Source organism: Argiope bruennichi, chromosome 10 (assembly GCF_947563725.1).
Source record: "Argiope bruennichi chromosome 10, qqArgBrue1.1, whole genome shotgun sequence".
Lineage (NCBI taxonomy): Eukaryota > Metazoa > Arthropoda > Arachnida > Araneae > Araneidae > Argiope > Argiope bruennichi.
This window is the reverse complement of record NC_079160.1, coordinates 118,423,388-118,443,818: the sequence shown is the minus strand read 5'-3', so window position 1 is coordinate 118,443,818 and position 20,431 is coordinate 118,423,388. Positions and strand designations below refer to the sequence as shown.

The 20,431-nt window shown below is 26.2% G+C and overlaps 2 protein-coding genes across 3 annotated transcripts in view; one reads left to right on the top strand and one right to left on the bottom strand.

Annotated features, from left to right (window-relative positions):
• LOC129988000 (NEDD8-activating enzyme E1 catalytic subunit-like) overlaps positions 1-20,431 on the bottom strand; it is a 46,056-nt gene that overhangs the window by 20,009 nt on the left and 5,616 nt on the right. The window contains exons 1-4 of one of the 2 annotated variants that reach the window (XM_056096065.1): positions 4,679-4,748; positions 4,387-4,485; positions 4,092-4,172; positions 388-470 (exon numbers count right to left, since the gene is read on the bottom strand). In XM_056096065.1, the coding sequence (XP_055952040.1) occupies positions 388-470; positions 4,092-4,172; positions 4,387-4,476 (254 nt within the window). In that variant the 5' untranslated portion in view covers positions 4,477-4,485; positions 4,679-4,748. Of the gene's footprint in view, positions 1-387; positions 471-4,091; positions 4,173-4,386; positions 4,486-4,678; positions 4,749-20,431 lie in introns of those variants that run through there. The other variant, XM_056096066.1, reaches the window with a different exon arrangement.
• Positions 4,987-20,338, top strand: LOC129987999 (ruvB-like 1). Its single transcript, XM_056096064.1, has 11 exons — positions 4,987-5,218; positions 7,826-7,912; positions 10,324-10,456; positions 11,433-11,516; positions 11,642-11,799; positions 13,920-13,964; positions 15,396-15,564; positions 16,827-17,025; positions 17,496-17,598; positions 18,570-18,661; positions 20,089-20,338. The coding sequence occupies exons 1-11, from the start codon at positions 5,078-5,080 to the stop codon at positions 20,246-20,248; spliced, it is 1,371 nt and encodes a 456-aa protein (XP_055952039.1). The 5' UTR covers positions 4,987-5,077; the 3' UTR covers positions 20,249-20,338.

Here is a 20,431-nt window from a genome sequence, read left to right as displayed (position 1 = left end):
AGATTAGATTATATACAAAATGTTAAAAAAAAAGTTTTTATGTTCAATAATTTATTAATATCTTAATAACACTCTTGAAAATTTAACATTTTTTCACTAAAATATCTTATTAAAAAATTATTGTTGCACTTCACATATTTATTCCATTTACAATTAATCACATTTTATCAAGATCAAAATTTTATCAAATCATTTCCTCAAAGATGGGGGAGAAAACTATCCAATAGAAAAATAAAAAAATTCACACATTTTTGGATAAAATTTTTTTGAACTGTCATTACATAATATCAATATTCTAAGCAATTTGTAATGAATAAGATCTAGCTGATCATTTTAATACAAAAACATCTAACTGTTTAGTTTTTGAAAAATCAAATTATGACTTACCTGAACAGAAACTGCCTGTTTAAATTTGACACTTCAATGATATCCATATCAATGACTTCAATGTTTCGAAAACCCATCAAAGCCTATTCGGATAAAAATTTTAAATGAACAAATAATAAGACCAAACAAAATTGAAACTTCTTTTTAAGTACTTAATATTATAAAATTATTTTATTTAGAAGTAAAGAAGGAGGAGAAAGATAAGTAAAAATTTTATTTATTTAGCTTCACATGACCATAGAAATGTCTGTACTATTTATTAAAAAACAGATTTTAGTCATGTACATATTTCATAAATTTATGCAGATAAAAAAATATATATTGTTATTAAAAAATATCTTCCCAAAATGTCAGTATTAAAGATTCTCATATAACACACTCCTTCATAATATAAAACCACTTAAACTGACAACCCCCCCTTTTTTTTAATAATCTGTGTGTGCTAATATAAATAAATCATACTAAGTAACATTCCATAAACTTAAAGCAAAACAGTTCTATCCTACGGAAAAAATAATCTTTTTTCATAATTTTTTGCTTAGAAAAACAAATGTACACATCTATTTATTGTTTATACATGAATAGTAAAGACAATAACCCCCCCCCCCGATTTCCCAGGCATATGCACAACTGTAAATTAGGCACATGTTTGCATATAAACTCAGCCATTAATGCCAAAAAATATATTGAATCAATGCTCTAAGTAACTTGAATTTCTATTACGTAAAATAAGTCTCTAAATTGCATCATTGTTAATGATAATTCAAAATGATAGAAAATAGAAAACTAGGTGTCAACAATAGTGCTGCTGAAGGATGTAATAGGACATTTTTTTTAAGACCGATGGTTAATGAAAGAATTCTGTATGATCACCCCACTTCTGTTTCAAATTTATAAATCAAAATATTGATATTTGGTATTATACAGAATGATGATTTAATACCTTGATTTCTATAAATTAGGATCATTACTACAAACAAAAATAAAAACAAAACTAACACTTAATATACCAACTATCTTAAATGGCATAATGAAATAAAGTCATCAACTTGAGTCTCTACATATTATTTTGGTTCAAAGTAGTAAATATTTTTACATCAGTTTTAATATGAATTCTATCAGTAAATGTAATCAGGAATGTTTTTTTTTAGACCCCTTGCTGAATTAACAAAATAATTTTGGAAGGGAATCTACAAGCAAATAAAGAATTTTGGTATGTACATTTATTTCAAATTAGCCATCTTTGGTAATCAATTTGTTCCCAGTGATTAATGAATGTAAAAATTCTATTGAATTTTTAGTATGTAGTTTAAAGTCTTAGTGATTTCCTCAACAAAATATTTTTAAATTTTGAATTTTTGATAAAATTGCAATTTATATCATTTTAGAACCTTTATACAGTTATGTTTATTGCAGTATATAATTCTTTAATTTTCTGTATTTCACCTAAAGTTTAAACAAGTAATAATAAAACTTCAATGTAAAAAAAAAAAAAAAAAAAAAAAAAAACTTTGTATCTTTCAAAAATTTTTGTATAATAAATCTATTTTTCTCAGGAATATTTTAATACACACTTGAACATGAATCAGTTAATGAAATAAGAACATAACAATTCTTTAAAAGATATGTTTAATTTGGTTAAAAAGCATTTTAATGAAATTATTGAAAAACTAAATTGCCTATAATATAGCTTTTCAAAAATAGATTTCAACAAATAGATTTTATTTATTAATTATCAAATTAAAGAAAAATAATGGAGGAGTAGATGAATTTAAGATTCTACACAGTTCTTCAAAAGAAAAAAAAATAATAATTCAAAATTTAACACACTAATTTCACATCATTTGCACAAATCTATACTTAAAATAAAGCTCAATGTGTGTGTGTGTATGTGTGTTGGCGCTCTACAGCCAGACCTTTCGACCTACAGCTACCAAATTTGGCACGTGTATATCTTGGAGGCCGGGAATGTGCACCTGGGGGTAATTTTTTCAAATTTTTAATTAGAATTTTATTTATTTAAAAATTAAGCAAAATTTTGGCGTGTTTCTGCTATAACTTCCGAAAATATTACCGCACAAAAAAGATTTTTACATGAAGTTAAAGATCAAAAATTTATCTTTTAAATGATAACAATGTTTTAACATTAAATTTAAATTTCTATTTTTAATGAATTTTTAAATAAATATTTTAACTATATTTTTCAACAATTCTTTTCGTAAAAAATAAAAATAAAATTATAAGCTGCACGAGCACGTTTCGCATTCATGGGAAAACATTAGCTTTTTTCAAAGTGTTGTCATCACCTTGATTAAAGCTTCAATTAAAAATAAATTAAACCTTTTTGGAAATGAAATCTGCAAAAATATAACTTTCGGCAAGTGTTTATAGGAAATGAAACAAATATGAAATGTTATTTTTTCTAAAAAATAAATTCAAAAAAAATTATTTTATGATCTTTTACACTCTCTATATTATTAATCCAAGAAATCAGTTTTATTTCAAGGCAAGTTTTGTTTAATATGAACAGGATATCCATTCAAATCAGGGCCACACAGCTAATTTGTAAACCTTTAGTAAGACACAGATCTGCTAAAATGATCTAAATGGAAAATGATTATATTTTATGTAACTTGATACAATAAATGCTTTAATAAATAACTAATTTTTGATTTTACATAAAGCTTCTGCTGTGGAAATCACGATTAACAAAATGTTCTTGAAACACTAATATTTTAAATAAAAAGAGTTAATTTCCAATCAACTAAATCAATCACTTAAACTGACTGATTTATGAAAATTTGAATATCACTATTCAATAAAAAAAGGATAATTTTAGATTTTCCATCGATCGTTTCAAAGAAAATACGCCAATCAGCTCGCAGGTTTCTCAAGATTAATTGGCCTAAGATTATGAAAATGTTGAGTTTTTCTAAATTTTTAACATTCAAAACTTCATAAATAGGTCTTAGTTGATCATGGAAAATAGAAACATTCATTCATTTATTTAAAATTTGGTGTCCAGAATATTTCTCAGAATATGATACCTTACTGCATTAAATTTTTTAAATATATTTATAGGCCGGAACAAAATACTATTATTGATTTTATTTAAATCCTCTTGAAAGGAAAACTAAAAACTGAATTTTATGCTGCATCTGAGAAATTTTTGTTGAATTATTCTTTGAGATATTACATAAATTATGAAAAATATTTTGTAGTTCACATAAGACTTATATACCAAGGGATTCTGTTTTCAATACTCATATTCAATAATAATAAATAAATAACAATAAAGATGATAAATAAAATAAAACGCTTGGTTTTATTAAAAAATATCTTTACATTAATTGCAATTTCATTATTTCCACTTTAAATTAAAGTTGAAGTTTTACCGGAAATGACAACCAATTAACAAAATATATATATAGTAAATTGAACGAAACCATCTAAACAACAGTATAAGTTTGGTATGACTATCAAAATTTGAAGATTAAAAATGTTTTGTTTGAGAATCTATTAAGAGACCAGTTACTTAAAATATTTAATTGAAAATTGTAGCGAGCGGTAATACTGGCGAACCGGCTCATCGCCAAAGGCGGCTAGTAAATTAATAAAATACCTCTACACAATGCATATATATATCCACTTAAAGAAAAGCAGAGGAATTATATACAAAAATTTAGTAACATTAGAACTCTTACTAAATTTTTGAGAAGTTCACATCCAAGTCCACCAGCTCCAATGACAAGAACATTGCAAACTTGATGAACAAAATCAAACGCCTTGAAATATGAAAGAAAACAAAAACTTTCTATACACAACAGTATAATATAAATAAATAAATCATAATAAGTACCGTTTCATGAACATATAGTAAAATTGTAAACCAATAATAATAATTTCATAATGATGTGAAAAACAGAACTATGAAATATCAGTTTTGAGTAACTGAATGGTAAAGGAAACGCAGATTAAATAATAATTATAAATGACAACCTCAGAACCGGGATTGAAATCTTCATGAGCAAATGGACCGCTTCTTTCTAAAACTTTTTCTATATGATTCCAACGATCTGGCCAATCCATACTTTCAATCTAAATAAAGCATAAAAATATTTAAACAAAAGGTTGGAAACAATGGCATAAGTAAACATGCTATAAATAACGAAATTCGAATCATACATAAAAAAATATGTATATATAAAAATAAGTTCATTTAAATAATGTAATTTTCAATTTCATATAAAAGAATTTGCATCGAAATTTAATTAAATAAACTTCACATTACCGGCAAAATATAACCTTTCACATTAAAGTGTTTACAAACTCAGAATTCTGAAACTGCAGCAAGAATTTCTTCATTTCATTTCGTGAAAGATAAATGACAATCAAATTTGTGCAACGTTTTTTCAAAAAGAATTTCAGCACATCATGGTTTTAAAAATGATATTTTCATTAAAATACAACTTTTAATGAATAGATAATTTTTATTAATGAAATTTAAGGATTAATTTGAACAAAAAAAAGTGATTGTCGAGCCTTAGGTAGAGAGGCATAAAATTAAAAAGTACTATTACTGCCTCTCATATGGTGCGCAGATCTTGAAATTGTTGTTTAAAACCTTGTGAAACTTCTGCTCTTTATATTAATAACATTTTGTTTTTGATTTAAAAATTTTTTCATTAAAATGAAGATAGAAGAAGTAAGAAGTACTACTAAAGCTCAGCGTGTTGCAGCTCACAGTCATATTAAAGGATTGGGTCTTGATGACAGTGGTTTAGCAATTGACATTGCTGCCGGCCTTGTTGGTCAGAAAGCAGCGCGTGAGGTAATAGCTATGAAAAAAAAATGTTGAATTAAAATTGTTAAGTAGAATGTGTTTGATTTGCTATGACCGCATTGAATAATTTCATATGCATTTTTTTTTTTTTTTTTACATAATTTGGATTCAATAAGTGAAAGAAAAGAATCGTAATAATTCACGAACATAAAAGAAAAATGTTCATCGATTTCAATTGATTTGATATCTTAACCCTTTAAAGGGACATTTTTTTCTAGTTATATAATGTTAAAATATTTTGAGATTTGAAATTAGAATAAGAAAAGGGATTCATTTAGCCTATTAGATAGATTTAATAAATAGTAACAAATCAAGACGCATCATTTTGTGTTAGATAAAGAACTGAAGCATCCAAGTTTCTGTCTTTCCTAAAAAATTTGCCAGAACTTATGCCAATCTACATAGTTTCATACAAAAATTGATAAATTTGGTGGGAAGCATACTTAAAGCTAGAAAGGGTTAAGTAACTACACTGGTATCATTGTTAACAATTACATAAAAAATGCTTATTCATTATTTCTTGAACTGTAAAGTATTTTTTATTAAATTTAATATAATTTATTGTATAAACATTGAATGTCAGGCATAGCTATTTGATTTGTAGATATAGCTTATGAGAGATCATCTGAAAACTTTCCATTTTGAAAAAAAATGAAGTGTCATTAATATGGTTTCATGATTAAAATGGTTAATGTCATTAAGATGATTTCATGGTTAATAAAGTTGTAATCTATTGGTTGAAATATGTTATACATAATTGAAAAAAGCATACTTTCATTATAAGTACATTTACATGTGCTGTGAATTTGGCATTTGTAAATTATTCTATGAATTGATTGAAATGGTATTTTTGGCAACAAAGACTGTTATCCCCTATTCTAGGAATGCAAGAATTTTGTATAAATTGTATTTGATTAGACAGATCATTTGAGACCAGATGTATTTCTAAATTACAGATTGATTTTAAACTAGTCCATTTTGAAATTTGTAAATTTTTCTGACTATAAATGGAATTGCAAATCTCTTGAAGAAATGCTGGATCATTTAACAAATTAAATTCAGGATTTTTCATGAGACTTTTCCAGATTCTTTTTTATGTTTCTTTTTCCTGCTACCAGATTTCTGTCCTTTTTTTAGATCTAAATCTTATGTGATGGACAGATATTGTAATAATTAGAATATTTAAGTTTTTGAAGCCATGTTAGGCTTAATCCCAGGACTGACAAAATAAGAGGAAGTCGGGGGGGGGATATTGAAATATTTATGATAAAGATCCAAATGAAATGTTTTGTTTAATTATAAGTAAAATGAAGCATGATGAAATGCTCACTTGCTTTTAAATATAATAAAATGCTCAAAATTAATATTAAATAATGATGACGGAATTATTTTTTGCTCCAATTTTTTTAAAATGATTTCTTAATTTTATGCTGAATATATTCTCATGAAAACATTCATATTTTTTTCATTTTAAAAGTATAGTTTATAAAAGATAATAGCTGTATATGTGAGCTGCTCCTTATAAAAACACTGAATATGTTCTAAGGTTACCATAAAGAAGAGTACATATGCCGATGACGGCAGCCAGAAATTACCGTTTATCGCCAAATTTCTCGCCAATTTGGCAGAGGCCGTATATGGGAGCTGAGCCGGATTTTTTACTAAAGTTTTAAAATTATTTTAGTTTAATACCATTTTAACTATTGTATAAATTATATTTTACCAGTGGGTATTAAATCAAAGAAAAGATTGTACTAAATTATCAAATAAAACACTTAATTTTGAAGTGAGGAATGCTGAAAATTAGAGATGCTATAATTGTTTTTAATTGGTTATTTTAAAGAGACGCGTGACTCTTATAGTATTTTCTGAAAAAGCTTATTATTTTATTTATCATATTTTTTCTTGTAACACTTTAGATGCTTGCGAATCTGAAAATATTAATTTATAGAAACTGTGTTATATAGGATTACTATAGTCTTTTATTCCAAATAAGCAAAATAGGAAGTACTCTTACATCAAGGAAATATGCAGTGACAGAAACAAATTCCTTTGTGGCATGAGAAAGGAAATGCTTTATTTCCATTTCTTTTTCAAGAAAATGTAACAGATGCTCAAGGATAGTTGATTGAAGAACAAGAAGTAGTTTTATCTGCCCTGAAAGCACAAAGCACCTTAAAATTATGATGCTAATAAGCTATCTGCATTACTTAATAGTAAAACTTTCTCCGAGAAATTCTGTGGAGTAGAGAAAAAAAATTTAAATTATTGAAGAATTCTTATTAAACATATTTCACTTAGTTTAATTTTCCAGTATTTGGGATGTAAATTTTCATAACTGGCTTTAAGAAACAAATTAATCATGTAATGGTAAAGACAGAAAGTTTATCCATTGTTTTGTTTGCTAGGAAATTATACCTTTTAAAATATTATTATTATAGCATTCTTCTAGAAAATTATAAAAAAAGTTATTGTAAAATTGATATTAGTACTTGCATTTCTCATTCAAATTTTTATTTTTGTTCTAGTTTATGGGTTGTATAACAAATGAACTGTGCATAACCTTGAAATAAAAATTGGTTTATTCTTTTGTAGGCTGCTGGAATCATTGTTGATTTAATCAATTCCAAAAGAATGGCAGGGAGAGCTCTTTTGATGGCTGGACCACCTGGAACTGGGAAGGTTTGTTTCGATTTTGATTTGTTAACATTGAAGTCGCATTTTACTTATCAGTTAAAAATGTGTGAGAAAATTCAGATTTCAGAAGTTAAATTTAGATTTGATAGTAAAATATGGTATTCCTCAAAAGTAAATAGAAAAAAAAAAGTGTTCTTGTAGGAAAGGATAGAGTAAATTATGTTATGGACATTATTAAAAGCATCTTTTCCTTTTTTAGTTATTTTTTTCTTTTCTTAATTTGTGATTAAAACAGCAGTTAATAATTTTTATGGTTAACACAAACTTAAAAAATATATTTAGGACTTTTTTTAAAAATTTAATTCATTATATTATGGAGAGGTCTATTACTACAGCATACTTCAAAGTTTTTTCTAACTAAAAAAAAAAAAAAATGTAAAAATTTAATATTTTAGCTAAATAACTGCAGGAGTTTGCAATATATCTCTAGAAACTAATTGCTAGTTAAGCTGAACTTGTAAAGCTAATATTGTAAGCTTAATTTAAACATTTTATTCATATATGACTTAAAATTAATAATTTGACATTAGCAAGGGCTTGTAATGTTTCTAATATTGTACTTTATGTGTGCCAGAGGCCAGATTATTAGTTTGACAAGCAGTTACCAGATTTGGAACATATATACTTTGAATGGTTCAAATGTGTATCTTGGAGTGATTTAAAAAATAATTAGAAAGTTAATTAAAAATTAAATGATATTTTGTTAATTTTTTGAAATAATTTCTAAAAATATTACAGCTTAAAATGATTTTTATATCATTTTAAAATTTATATTTCTAATGATAAGAATTTAGTTGCTGTAAAATTCTTTAATCTAGATTTAATCAACTTTTAAAAATAGTATAAAGTTTAGCAATAAAATCCATATTTCTTTCATTGTTGCTATTAATATTTGATACTGGCATTTTTTTCCATTGTTGATAAGCTATGAAGATTCAGTTTATTTTTCCATATTGAGTAGATTTCTATTCAAAGTATTTATTTGATCAATAAAATATTTAAATGCCGGAACAGTCACAAGTAACATTTCACTTAAGAAGTAAGTAATAAATTTTTAAATAAAATTGTGCATTTTTAAATATTGTTGCTCTTTTAATTTGATTACCAGATTTTTTAAATTAAATCTGAGAAATTTTTATTGAATAATCCTCTGACGAATTATATAAATTGAAGGTTGCAAATTATATGAGTAATTAAATAAATTGTGAAATATATTCTGTAATATTTTTTAGTTTTCTGTAATATTGATAAAATTTTATTATATCAATTCTTCTTTCTGTCATTATATTTTTTATGAACTTGCTTTGATTCAGCAAGCATGTTATTGGATCAGTTAAAGTTAAATCATTCCTTTTTCAAAATTTAAATTTTAAATGGAATGGCTAGAAAATTAAAGAGGTGTAAAACAAATGAATATAATTCTCTAAGGTTTCTAAAATAGTATAATTTTTGTGACTGATGAGATTTGAAATTTAAAAATACTCTACTGAGGAAGTTATTAAGATTAAGTTACAAAAGATTGAATAGAAGTTTTATGTAGCCAATAATTCTGGCAAACCAAGTAGTTATCATAGATGGCTAGCAAGAAATATGTGACATAAATCACTAGATAACAATTTTTTTTCTCCAAAATGTAATAAATTCACATTTGGAAATGCTATACCTATTAATTGTATATTGTAATCCTTGGGTGTAAAATGTAGTAGGTAGAAGTTTTTTAGTCTGTCGAGAATTTATCTAGAACATTTTTAATTTTGAAGATCTTTATTTGTGTAATTATGTTGTCCTTGCTGGTTCGAAATAAAAATGTGTTAATATCTCATTATGTAAATGAATGGGGGGGGGGTGCTAGTTTAATATATTCCAAACTAGGATGCTTATTCATTTGAATTCGATTTGTGGATCTAATAATGTATTTATAGCAAAAGCTGCTGTTGACAAAAGCACATTTTTTTTAAGTTTAGTCAATTTATATGAGAGTCTTCCTTTGGAAAGTGAAGCTAAATTATTATATAGTTGTTTATGCAGTAGTAATTGAAATAAAAATCAGTATAAAGCAGTTAAAGTTATAACTATTTGATTTTGAGAAGTGCTTATTGATTCAATACATTTTTATGCATTGCCTATTTTATATATTTAAATATTGAGTGTATATATTTAGAATTTACTGCTTGTACAAAAAAAAAAAAAAAAAAAAAAAAAGAGTTCTAAACATTTGCAAATTCTTCACAAAGAGAACTTTATCCCATTTCATTTTCCAAATGATAATCTATTCAGCTTTCTATTGGCATTATTTTGTGATGTTGCTACTTAGTCTAATTTTTATATTTTTAATTTAGATTCATTATGAGCCATTATGAAAGCGTTTTTTTTTTTTTTTTAAATGTATATTACAGACTGCAATTGCTCTTGCTATTGCACAAGAGCTAGGTAACAAAGTTCCTTTTTGCCCTATGGTTGGAAGTGAAGTATACTCTTCTGAAATTAAGAAGACTGAAGTTTTGATGGAAAATTTTAGACGAGCTATTGGTAAAGTCTTTTTTATTGTTGATATCTTTAGTTCCGTTAGTTTTTATTATATTATGAATTTTTTTTAGTTCTTAATATGCTATTTATTATTCACAATATTTTTGATCTTTTATAAAGTTGAATAATAATTTTTTGTAGTCAAAAAAAGTTATGGTCAAATATATATGCTTTCATGCTATATTTACGAAGTTCATTAACATAACTCATTAACTAATTCATTCTTGCTGCATAATTCTTTTATAAAAATAGGTTCAAAAATTGAGAAACATTTCCTGCCAGATATCTTTGAGGTTTGAAAAGACCCTGCAAAATGTTGCAAAGCATGTTTGTATCTATCACAAAACCATGGACTACTAACGTTATCTGTTAACCCAAATCTGAATGGGAACCAGAATGAAACCATGAATGGGAAAAGAGCGAGTTGCACAATTAAATAGATGGAAAAATGCATCTACATGGAAATTGTGGGTTGCACAAATTTTGCTACTTCTATGTTGTCCATGGAAATCGCAGGATATGCAGTAAGAGGGTTAAAATGTGATTTTGCATTAAAATCTTATGTAAAATTGTTGTTCAGTGAAGTTTTGATTAACATACTGATTGTGATGCCAGTATTGAATTGTATAAATGCTATTTAAATTAGGTTACAACTTTTGAAATTTTGTAGTACATATAAAATGTAAAATATTTAACAAAATATTAAAACAGATACAAGTACTTATTACTGTAAATTGTTTAAAAAACTATCAAGCATAAGCTAATTGGAAGTGTGAAATAAGAATCTAAAATGTTAATCAATATTTATTTTATTAAATTCAAGAATTTACTTTATTTGCCAGTTCAGCTTTTATTTTGATAATTTGTATTTGCTGGAAGAGTGGCATATTTAGTGTAACTGTAATTTCAACTGCTGCTGAACAAGCAAAAGAGTGGCAAATGAATGATATATGTATTAGAATTATACTTTTTATTTTAGGTCTAAGAATCAAGGAAGTTAAGGAAATCTATGAAGGTGAAGTGACAGAAATCTCTCCTGTCGAAAGTGAAAATCCCATGGGAGGTAATTCTCTTACTTTAATATTTCAGTTTAGTTGTAAATAAAGTGATTAAAAATGATTTAAATGTTCTTAGGTGCTTATTAAGTGATAATGGTAGTGTATATTAATTGATTTAATTTTGCTGCAGGTTATGGCAAAACAACAACTCATGTAGCAATTGGCTTAAAGACAGCTAAAGGTTTAAAGAAATTGAAATTAGATCCTACTATTTTTGAGAGTATTCAAAAAGAAAAGGTTACAGTAGGTGATGTAATTTACATTGAAGCCAACAGTGGTGCTGTTAAGGTAAATCAGAGATTTTTTTTGTAGTTAATGAAAAATTATTTTATGTCAAATTAAATTTATGAGAATATTTAAAAAGTAAATTGCTTGGTGTTTTGTTCCATCTAAAATAAAAAAATTTTTATAGTAAAAGAAAAAATTTTTTGTTAGGTAAATATATCTGCAGTTCACATTGTATTTAATGTGGAATTGTTTGTTTTATTATGCGTTTCTCATGAGTAAAAGGGGTCAAAGGAAAGATTTTAATAGATAATTGATATATTTTAAGTGTAAATCATTGCACAGGTTAAAAGAAATGACTTAAAAATAACTAGTTTTATTTATAAATTTTTGAATGCTCATCACTGGAAAAACAATTTGAAAATTTCATTTGGTTCAGTTTATCAGAAATTGCAATTATGAATTATATATAGGAATAGTGTAATACAATTTGTATGACATTTGGCATGTCTATATATTTTAAGTAAAAAATTGTTATATATAAATTCTATCCAAGAGAGAATTAACTTTTTTATTTTCCATTAAATTGGTAAACTGTTCTATACAATAAGTAGACTAAAGAAAAATTAAAATTGGATCAATAGCCTACTTTATTTCTTCTATTACTCCCTTTCCACTTCCTGCTATTTTTTTCTTATTTTTTTATTTCTGCACCCAATAAAATGAGTGCTATGAAAATCTGGAATTGACACTTATTCAGAACACAAATGGATAGTTTTCAGCTATTTTAGATATCTAAGCTATTTCCTCTGAAAGGTTTCTTAAAGTTCCCTGTTTTCTATGTAAATGGGACAACCATGTTTGAAAAAAAAATTTAAAGAATGGGCAAAAAGAAAGACATTGGAACCTGGAGTCTTATTTAAAATGAAAGCCTGATTAAAGTCTCCACCCTTCGTTGCTTAAAGGGTTGCAGTGGCCTGGTGGTAAGGTGTTCTTGGCCGAGACCTGATTCCATTAAAGAACCATCATGTAAGCAGGTCTGATGTATGTTAGATTCGTCGAGGACAAATGTCCTCCCGCTGGTGTAGTGTGGAATTTGGAGATGGGGTGCCATCTCGGGTGTCGTCCTTGTCATCTGACTGCCATCGAAATTACGAGGTCCGTCTCAGAATAGCCCTAGCGTTGTTTTAAAATGGAATGTTAATATAATTAAACTTTCTTACTTAAAAATAAAAAACATTTTTTCCCCATTATGTTATATAAAACTAGACTTTATAAAGCAGTGTTTTTTTGTTTACTAAAGGAAGGAGAATGTTTTGAATACTTTTAGGAATAATCCCTGGTTTATCCAAAGTAAAGGACAATTTTTGAATTTTGCATTCAAAAATTAAGAATAAGAATTTTTACTTGAAAGTCAGAAAATCTATCAAATTAGTATTTGTATTCTTAGAAATAAAAAAAAAGTTACAGAACAAATCTTTTTTTCGAAGTTAGTGAAATTCAGAATATTTAGGTGCAGTATGAGGTTGGAAGTTGTTCTTTTCTTCCATTCATGCATGAATTATTTCTTAAAAAATTTGGATATAAACAATGATGCAACATGAAGGATTTCACCCAGATGTAATGGGAATGGTATTAGGTGATACTAAGCAAGAAAAATATTAGCATGATGTTTATTTTCAACTATTCTTAAATGCTAAAAAGATTTGATACCTGCCATGTTCATCAGAAAGAAAAATAGAATATGTTATTATAAAATTTCTTTTTCCATACTTTAATTTTATTTTTAAAATTTTGATAGAGCTATGATATAAATATAAAACAAGATGTGTTATATAATACATATGTCCAAATATTTCAAGATTCCCCTCTCCCCAATATATGAAATCATGTGAAAACCCTTATATAATAGTGTGGAAAAAAATCTATTTTTGTAATCATTGAAAATTATATAAAATTCAGTTATCAAATATAAAACAATTTTCAAATAATATTTTTGAGATCTGTGTTATACTTATTTGTAAAATATAATTTATTGCAAAAAAAAAAAAAAAAAAAAAAAAAGGATGGTTTCAAATACCAATTAAAAAACAACTTTCCTTTTTTTTTTTATTTCTGCAATTTATGAATTTTAATTAGTATCTTTCACATTTTATTAAGTAACATTATTCATTTTATTTTAGAGACAAGGAAGATGTGACAATTATGCAACAGAATTTGATCTAGAAGTAAGTGATTCTTTTCATTTTTAATCATTTAAGAGGATTCAAGTTTTTTTAATAAAAAATAAGGAAGTATGTTTTTTAATAAATTGTGTGCTGTATTTTTTTTTTTTAATACAAGAAGGTATAGGCATTTTCGTATTATTAAATTTGTCTCAATTTATCTGGAAATCAAAGGAAAGTTTATGAATTTTATTGAACTGGATAAGTTGAAGATATTTTTAATAAATACCTAAAATAAAGGAAAATTGCTGATAACAGCATTTTATTCAAAGCATGTGCACAAGAGGAGATTTTGCCCTTAATTTCTTTACAGTAAAAAAAGTGAAGAGAGAGTATAAAGAGAAAGCAAAAACGAAAAAGGAAAACCGAGTATCAGCTTAAAGAATTAAATGCAAATAAATAAATAAATAAATAAAAGCTCTTGAGACTGTTTAAAAAGAGTTTAAGAGTTGAAGCAGAAATTACAGATCTTAAATTTTAGCAAAAGAAGCATTAAAATTTTTAAATTGTTTTAAAGCAGAACTGCTTATTTTCAACCAAGTATTTTTATAATATTTTAATAATTGATATTCCAATTTTGAAATTAATATTATTTGATATTATTCAGAATTAATAATTTAAACAAATATTTTTATTTTCTGGGATTTATAAAACTTAACTGACACATCAGTCTGATGACATTTGAAATTGACTAGCTAAATTTCTCTAGTCATCTGTAATGCATAGTAAAATTCCCCTGATTTAGGTACACACATTTATTCTCATTTTCTCAAAAGTCCTTGTTTTATATGAATACCACTTTTCCTTCACCTATAACCTAATCAATTTAGACCACTCATCTATATGATCATAAAGAATAAATTTCCAACTTTATAATAAAAGTTTAATTTCCTGCTGTATTTCTGTTTACCGTATGTACAAAAGAGCAGATCTTATTTATTGTACACAGTATGTATAATATTTATAAATATACATATTGTTGAGTCTTAAATACAATTTTAATAATTTTCTTGAATGAAAATGTTGCTTGGATATTTAGATCTGATTTGCAACTTGTAAGTCAGATCAAACTTTGATTATAAGTCGAGGAGACCCTGTATTTATTTAGGCCGTAATCTAAACATCCAATTATGAGAAATATAATTTCATTATGTTTGTAATGTCAGTTAATTACTGTTTAATTTAAAGACTAAATTCTCTTTGTATTAGAGCACTTGATTCTTAGGCATATATATGTTATATTATAGTGAATGTGTGTCTGTTTAAGAGACTCAATTTATCTATTTATAATTTATAACCATTTATATTTAACTTGTAAATTTTATTGAACAAGGGCACTTTCATTTTTTAAAATTTTATATATTATCTATTCTTTACCTATTTTACAAGTGAGTTAAGTCCAATTAAAAGTCTTATTAATTTTTGCTCTTATAGGCTGAAGAATATGTTCCCTTGCCAAAGGGGGACGTTCATAAAAAGAAAGAAATTGTTCAGGATGTCACTCTTCATGATTTAGATGTTGCTAATGCCAAGCCTCAAGGTGGTCAAGACATCCTTTCAATCATGAGCATGCTAATCAAGCCTAAGAAAACTGAAATTACGGGTATATCTGTTTTTTGTCTTTACTAATTATTGATGGAAATTTTTTTAATGAATTTTTGTTGTCCACTTTTTAAAAATCATTCTATGACATGTAAAATTTATTTTCACCTTCCATTTAATTTCAATAATTTTCATTCATAATTGATTGCAATGTTTCTTGCATTTTTAAATCTTGTTTTATAATATGCTTTTTTTAAATATTTTTTAGTTCTATAATAATTAATCTTAATGGGAATGCAAATGTATTTTGTAATTAAAACTCAATTTATAATGCATTAAAAGCAGTTCATTGTTGCATGCATATCTATTCAGTATTGGAAATAACAGAGACTTGCTTCTTTACATTCCAAATTTATTTATCATTTCAATTTTATTTTTACATCATTAGATAAATTTTAGAGCAGAATAAACATAGGAGAGAGAGAGAGAGACTCCCTAAAAAAATGATTGTCTTCAGCTGGCATAACTGTTGGTTTCATGTTTTGTAATTATTATTTCAGTAAAGGTGTATCATGTCAGAATGGTTTATTAAGTGACACAAAATAATATTTTACAATTTAGTTGACAGCTAAGGTCCTAACTTATAAGATTACACTTCAGTGGTATAATAACTAATTTTGATTAATTAATGATTCTGTTGACTCAGTAGTTGTAGTATAATTGTAGCAGTTACATGTCTGAAAGAAAGAGACTTTTTGAATGAACTTAGAATTTATTTTACCACAGGAGGCATAACAGAGACAAAGATGGGATGAATGCCTAGTTTACACCAGAAGATGAGCGAAAGTGTCAGAATTTTTCCCTTTAGTGGTTTGATTCCGAGATTCTGATATGGGTTTATTTGACATGTGTCAACTTAGGACGGGGAATCTGGGGTAAATAATTATGTAGGCATCAGAAATTTTTATCCCTTCACTTATGGTGTGGGAAATAAAGAAAAAGGAATTTTTAGAGCACATGTTGGCAATAATTAAGAGGGGGGGAATGGGATTTGGATCAGGAAATTGGCCCTTTGTAGACAAAGGCCGGAGGTGGGATCCCTCCTAGTACAGTATTTGTTGTTCTTTAAGGTATAAGTTAAAGACTGTTAGATATTAAAATTATCAAAAGAAAAATATTCTTTTCGTACAATAATTTTCATTTATTGTATTTGTTTCAACATGAGTTGTAAATGTGATTGTCTTATTTTTTATTGTGATTGACTTACTTATTTCTTATTGTTCTTACTTTTTTTTTTTTTTTTTTTTTTTTTGTAAATTTTAGATAAACTTAGGAAAGAGATAAACAAAGTTGTGAATAAATATATTGATCAAGGTATTGCTGAACTTGTACCTGGGGTTCTTTTTATTGATGAAGTTCATATGCTGGACATTGAATGCTTCACATATTTGCATAGGGCATTAGAATCCTCCATTGCACCAATAGTTATATTTGCTACAAATAGAGGGAGATGCCCAATTAGGTATTGTTTCAGTTCTCATTCTAACACTATATATATATATATATATATATATATATATATATATATATATATATATATATATATATATAAAGGAAAATCTATTATTTATAATTAACGAGCACCTGAGTTTGACCCATGTATTCCTTTTCAAAATAATTTTTAAAAATAATAATTAATTAATTAAAAACATTCTTAATGAGAAAAATTATAATTGGTAATGATTCTTATTCCATGAATTCAAAATTTTGTACTTAGAGGTCAAATCACTCTTGTAGCTAACACCTGAAAGATAAACTGGAGAAATAATCCTTGCATATTATAGAGTATAATATGTGTATGTGAGAGTTCTGGTTTACAGTTATCTTATTTTTTTTTAAAAAAATATTTCACAAAGAATATACATATTGTATACTAGAATAACCTAATTTGCTAGCAGTTATAAAATTTAATTTCTAATAATGCTTTTATAGAGGGGCTGAAGACATAATTTCATCTCATGGAATCCCTGTTGATTTGTTAGATCGCCTAATGATTATCCGAACTTTGCCTTATTCTAATGCTGAAATGATTCAGGTAAATTATTACGTAGTTTTTTTTTTTTTTTCTTTCTCGTTAAACTGAAATTTCCATGTATATTTTTATTCAGATTTCTCATGTTTTGCTTACTATCAAGCTTTAAAGCATTCAAAATACATAGTGCAATAATTAGTGGGCATTATTAAGTTATTTTATTGAATATTTTTCAGATTTTAAATAATTTAATAAGTAAAATATATTGTAGAAAATATGTAGCATTATTTTCGCCAGTGAATTTATCAAAGATTAAACTTTTACTTTTTTAACACAATGCATTTTTTCAGAAATTTGGTACTTTTCTGTTTGAAAAGTCCAATATAAAATTCTTTCAAACTTTATAATAATCCATCAGATATTACTAATAGCTTCCATGAACAACCCTTAGCAAAGAATTTTTGATACTACAGCAAGTTTTCCAACATTCAAATTTAGTGAGAATTGAGCCTTTCTAAAGAAAAAATACTTAACATTTAAAATTAATTGGCTTTCAAAATGTGAATTTTATTTATATTAGTGTATTATCTAATTTCAGGCTCCACTGTCATATTGTTTTTGAGTTGAAATTTTTTATATGTGTTTTCTGTTTTTAGTTCAGAGGAAAATATAGTATTTCATCTATATTCAAAATATTTTTTCGTGATATCTTATATATCTAATGGTAATAAAGAAATAATCAGATGAAATATTGATTTATAATAAATGAAAAGAAATTTAGTTAGATACATATTTATTTTTATACTTAAAACTTTTCAGGAATGCTTTCTCCATTGTTTTTGCTTAATATTGAACATTTTGACAATCTTCAGCAGTTTATGAAATGACTCTCACTACTTGAAGTCGAAGCCATAATTTAAGACATCTGAAATTTTTTCAAAATTTATTGATTTTTACATTATTTTGTCAGATTGCCATTTGCTTTCTTGTTTACTTCTGAGTTTCTTTCAATGCTTTATTCTGATTTTGTGTAGATCTTAAAAATTCGGGCAACTGTTGAAGGAATAAATATTGATGAAGAGTCACTTTTGGCTTTAGGAGAAATTGGAGTGAAAACAACATTAAGGTAATTAATTTTTGTTTTATTGTCAAATTAAATTATTTTTACATTTTTTCCTAGTTGAGTTTTATTCTATTTTAACAAAAGTATCAATTTCAATTTTTCCCCGAGAATGTGTGATTATTTTAACAGTATTAATTTTCAGTTGCATCTCTCCTGCAATTTTATTAATTTTAGTTTGTGATATGAAGGTCCTTTGGAAAAATAATTTTTGGTACATCAGCCACAAATAAGCTAAGCCAGAAATAAATATCTAGATGTGTATTACCATCTTTTCATTATGATATAAAATGTCTTGTTTTAAGTAATTTTAAAAGCAGCTTAATACACATTTAAAAGTACTTTTGTCCTTCAAAAAGCATTTCAACTAAAAAATATGTATTTTTCTGCTTGCTATGATAGCAATCATATTACATGGTAAATATGCCCAGCATTAGAGCCTTTATAAAGCAAAACATCAATTGTGATGTCTCTAAACATTAAGCCTTTTTCCTTTTAGGTTTCATTTCATGTCAACTTTTATATCTGGTACCTGTTATTAAATTAATGGAAAATTACTACAACTATGCTCATGTTTTTTAAGAAACCATTTGTTTTTCATGAATAATATGACCTGAAAATTTACACTATTAGTATTACTTTTGTGTGACTTCTAAAAAAATATTATTTAACTATGGAAATGGAACATTTGCAGTACTTGAGGGATCACATGATTTCACTTTACAAGCATAAAAGAATGAGTTTGACTTGGTTTGAGCCTTATTTTTGATGAATTGCTCATGAACCTCAGCTGTGCAATTAAATGTTACTCAAACAATGACAGATGAATTCAACCTGCAAATGAATCACCGAAGAACATTTTGAGAGGCATTTAGGAAGGAGTAATAATTTATTTGAAAATGCTTAACTTAAATTTCTGTGGAAAAGCACTAATGGAATTTATGGAAAAGCACCAATGTTGAAAACAGCTATTTTCTTTATTAATGGATCTAAATGACTTGTTTTATAGGAGTGTCTTTATTTATTTAAAAAATATATATATTTATCTTTTTTGCATTAGAATAATTTTCTCTGTTAGTTTCATTTAATTGTTAAATTTGTCTTTTAATGCTTATAAAAAGAAAGATTTTTTTTTCTTTCAAGGCCAATATTTTTTTGTCTTGCTCTAAATTAAAGCATTAGAAGCTAATCAATAAACTCAACTAAAATTATTTCTATACAATAATTCTACTAAGATGCACATTATTTTCACTTTATCGAATGAATCAAGAAGAATTTACCTAGGAGGATTGTATAAGAATACTTCTTAGGATTAGTAAGAAGGGAGTAAAACTTCCTTGTATCCTACTGATTTATTTTCTTTGTGGGAAGTTAGGCTTTAATTGTTATATTCATTGGATTTACATATTAATAAATTAGTGTAATTATTATAGGTATGCTGTGCAGCTAATGAGTCCAGCAAGCTTGCTTGCAAAAGTAAGTGGTCGTACTTCAGTTAAAAAACAAGACATTGAAGAGGTCTGTGGATTGTTCCGCGATGCCAAGTCTTCTGCTAAGTTGCTGCTGGCACAAAGTGACAAATATTTGAAATGAACTGAATAATTGTATTCTATCACTGTATTGATATTCCATAATCATCTTCTGCACAATTAAACCTTTAGAATCATTATTTCATTGTAAAAACTTCTAGTTTCCATTAAAATGCATTTAACATTTTCTTGCTGTCTGTTTCTTTAAAAATTACTTATAAAGAAGTATGACATTTGTTAAAGAAGT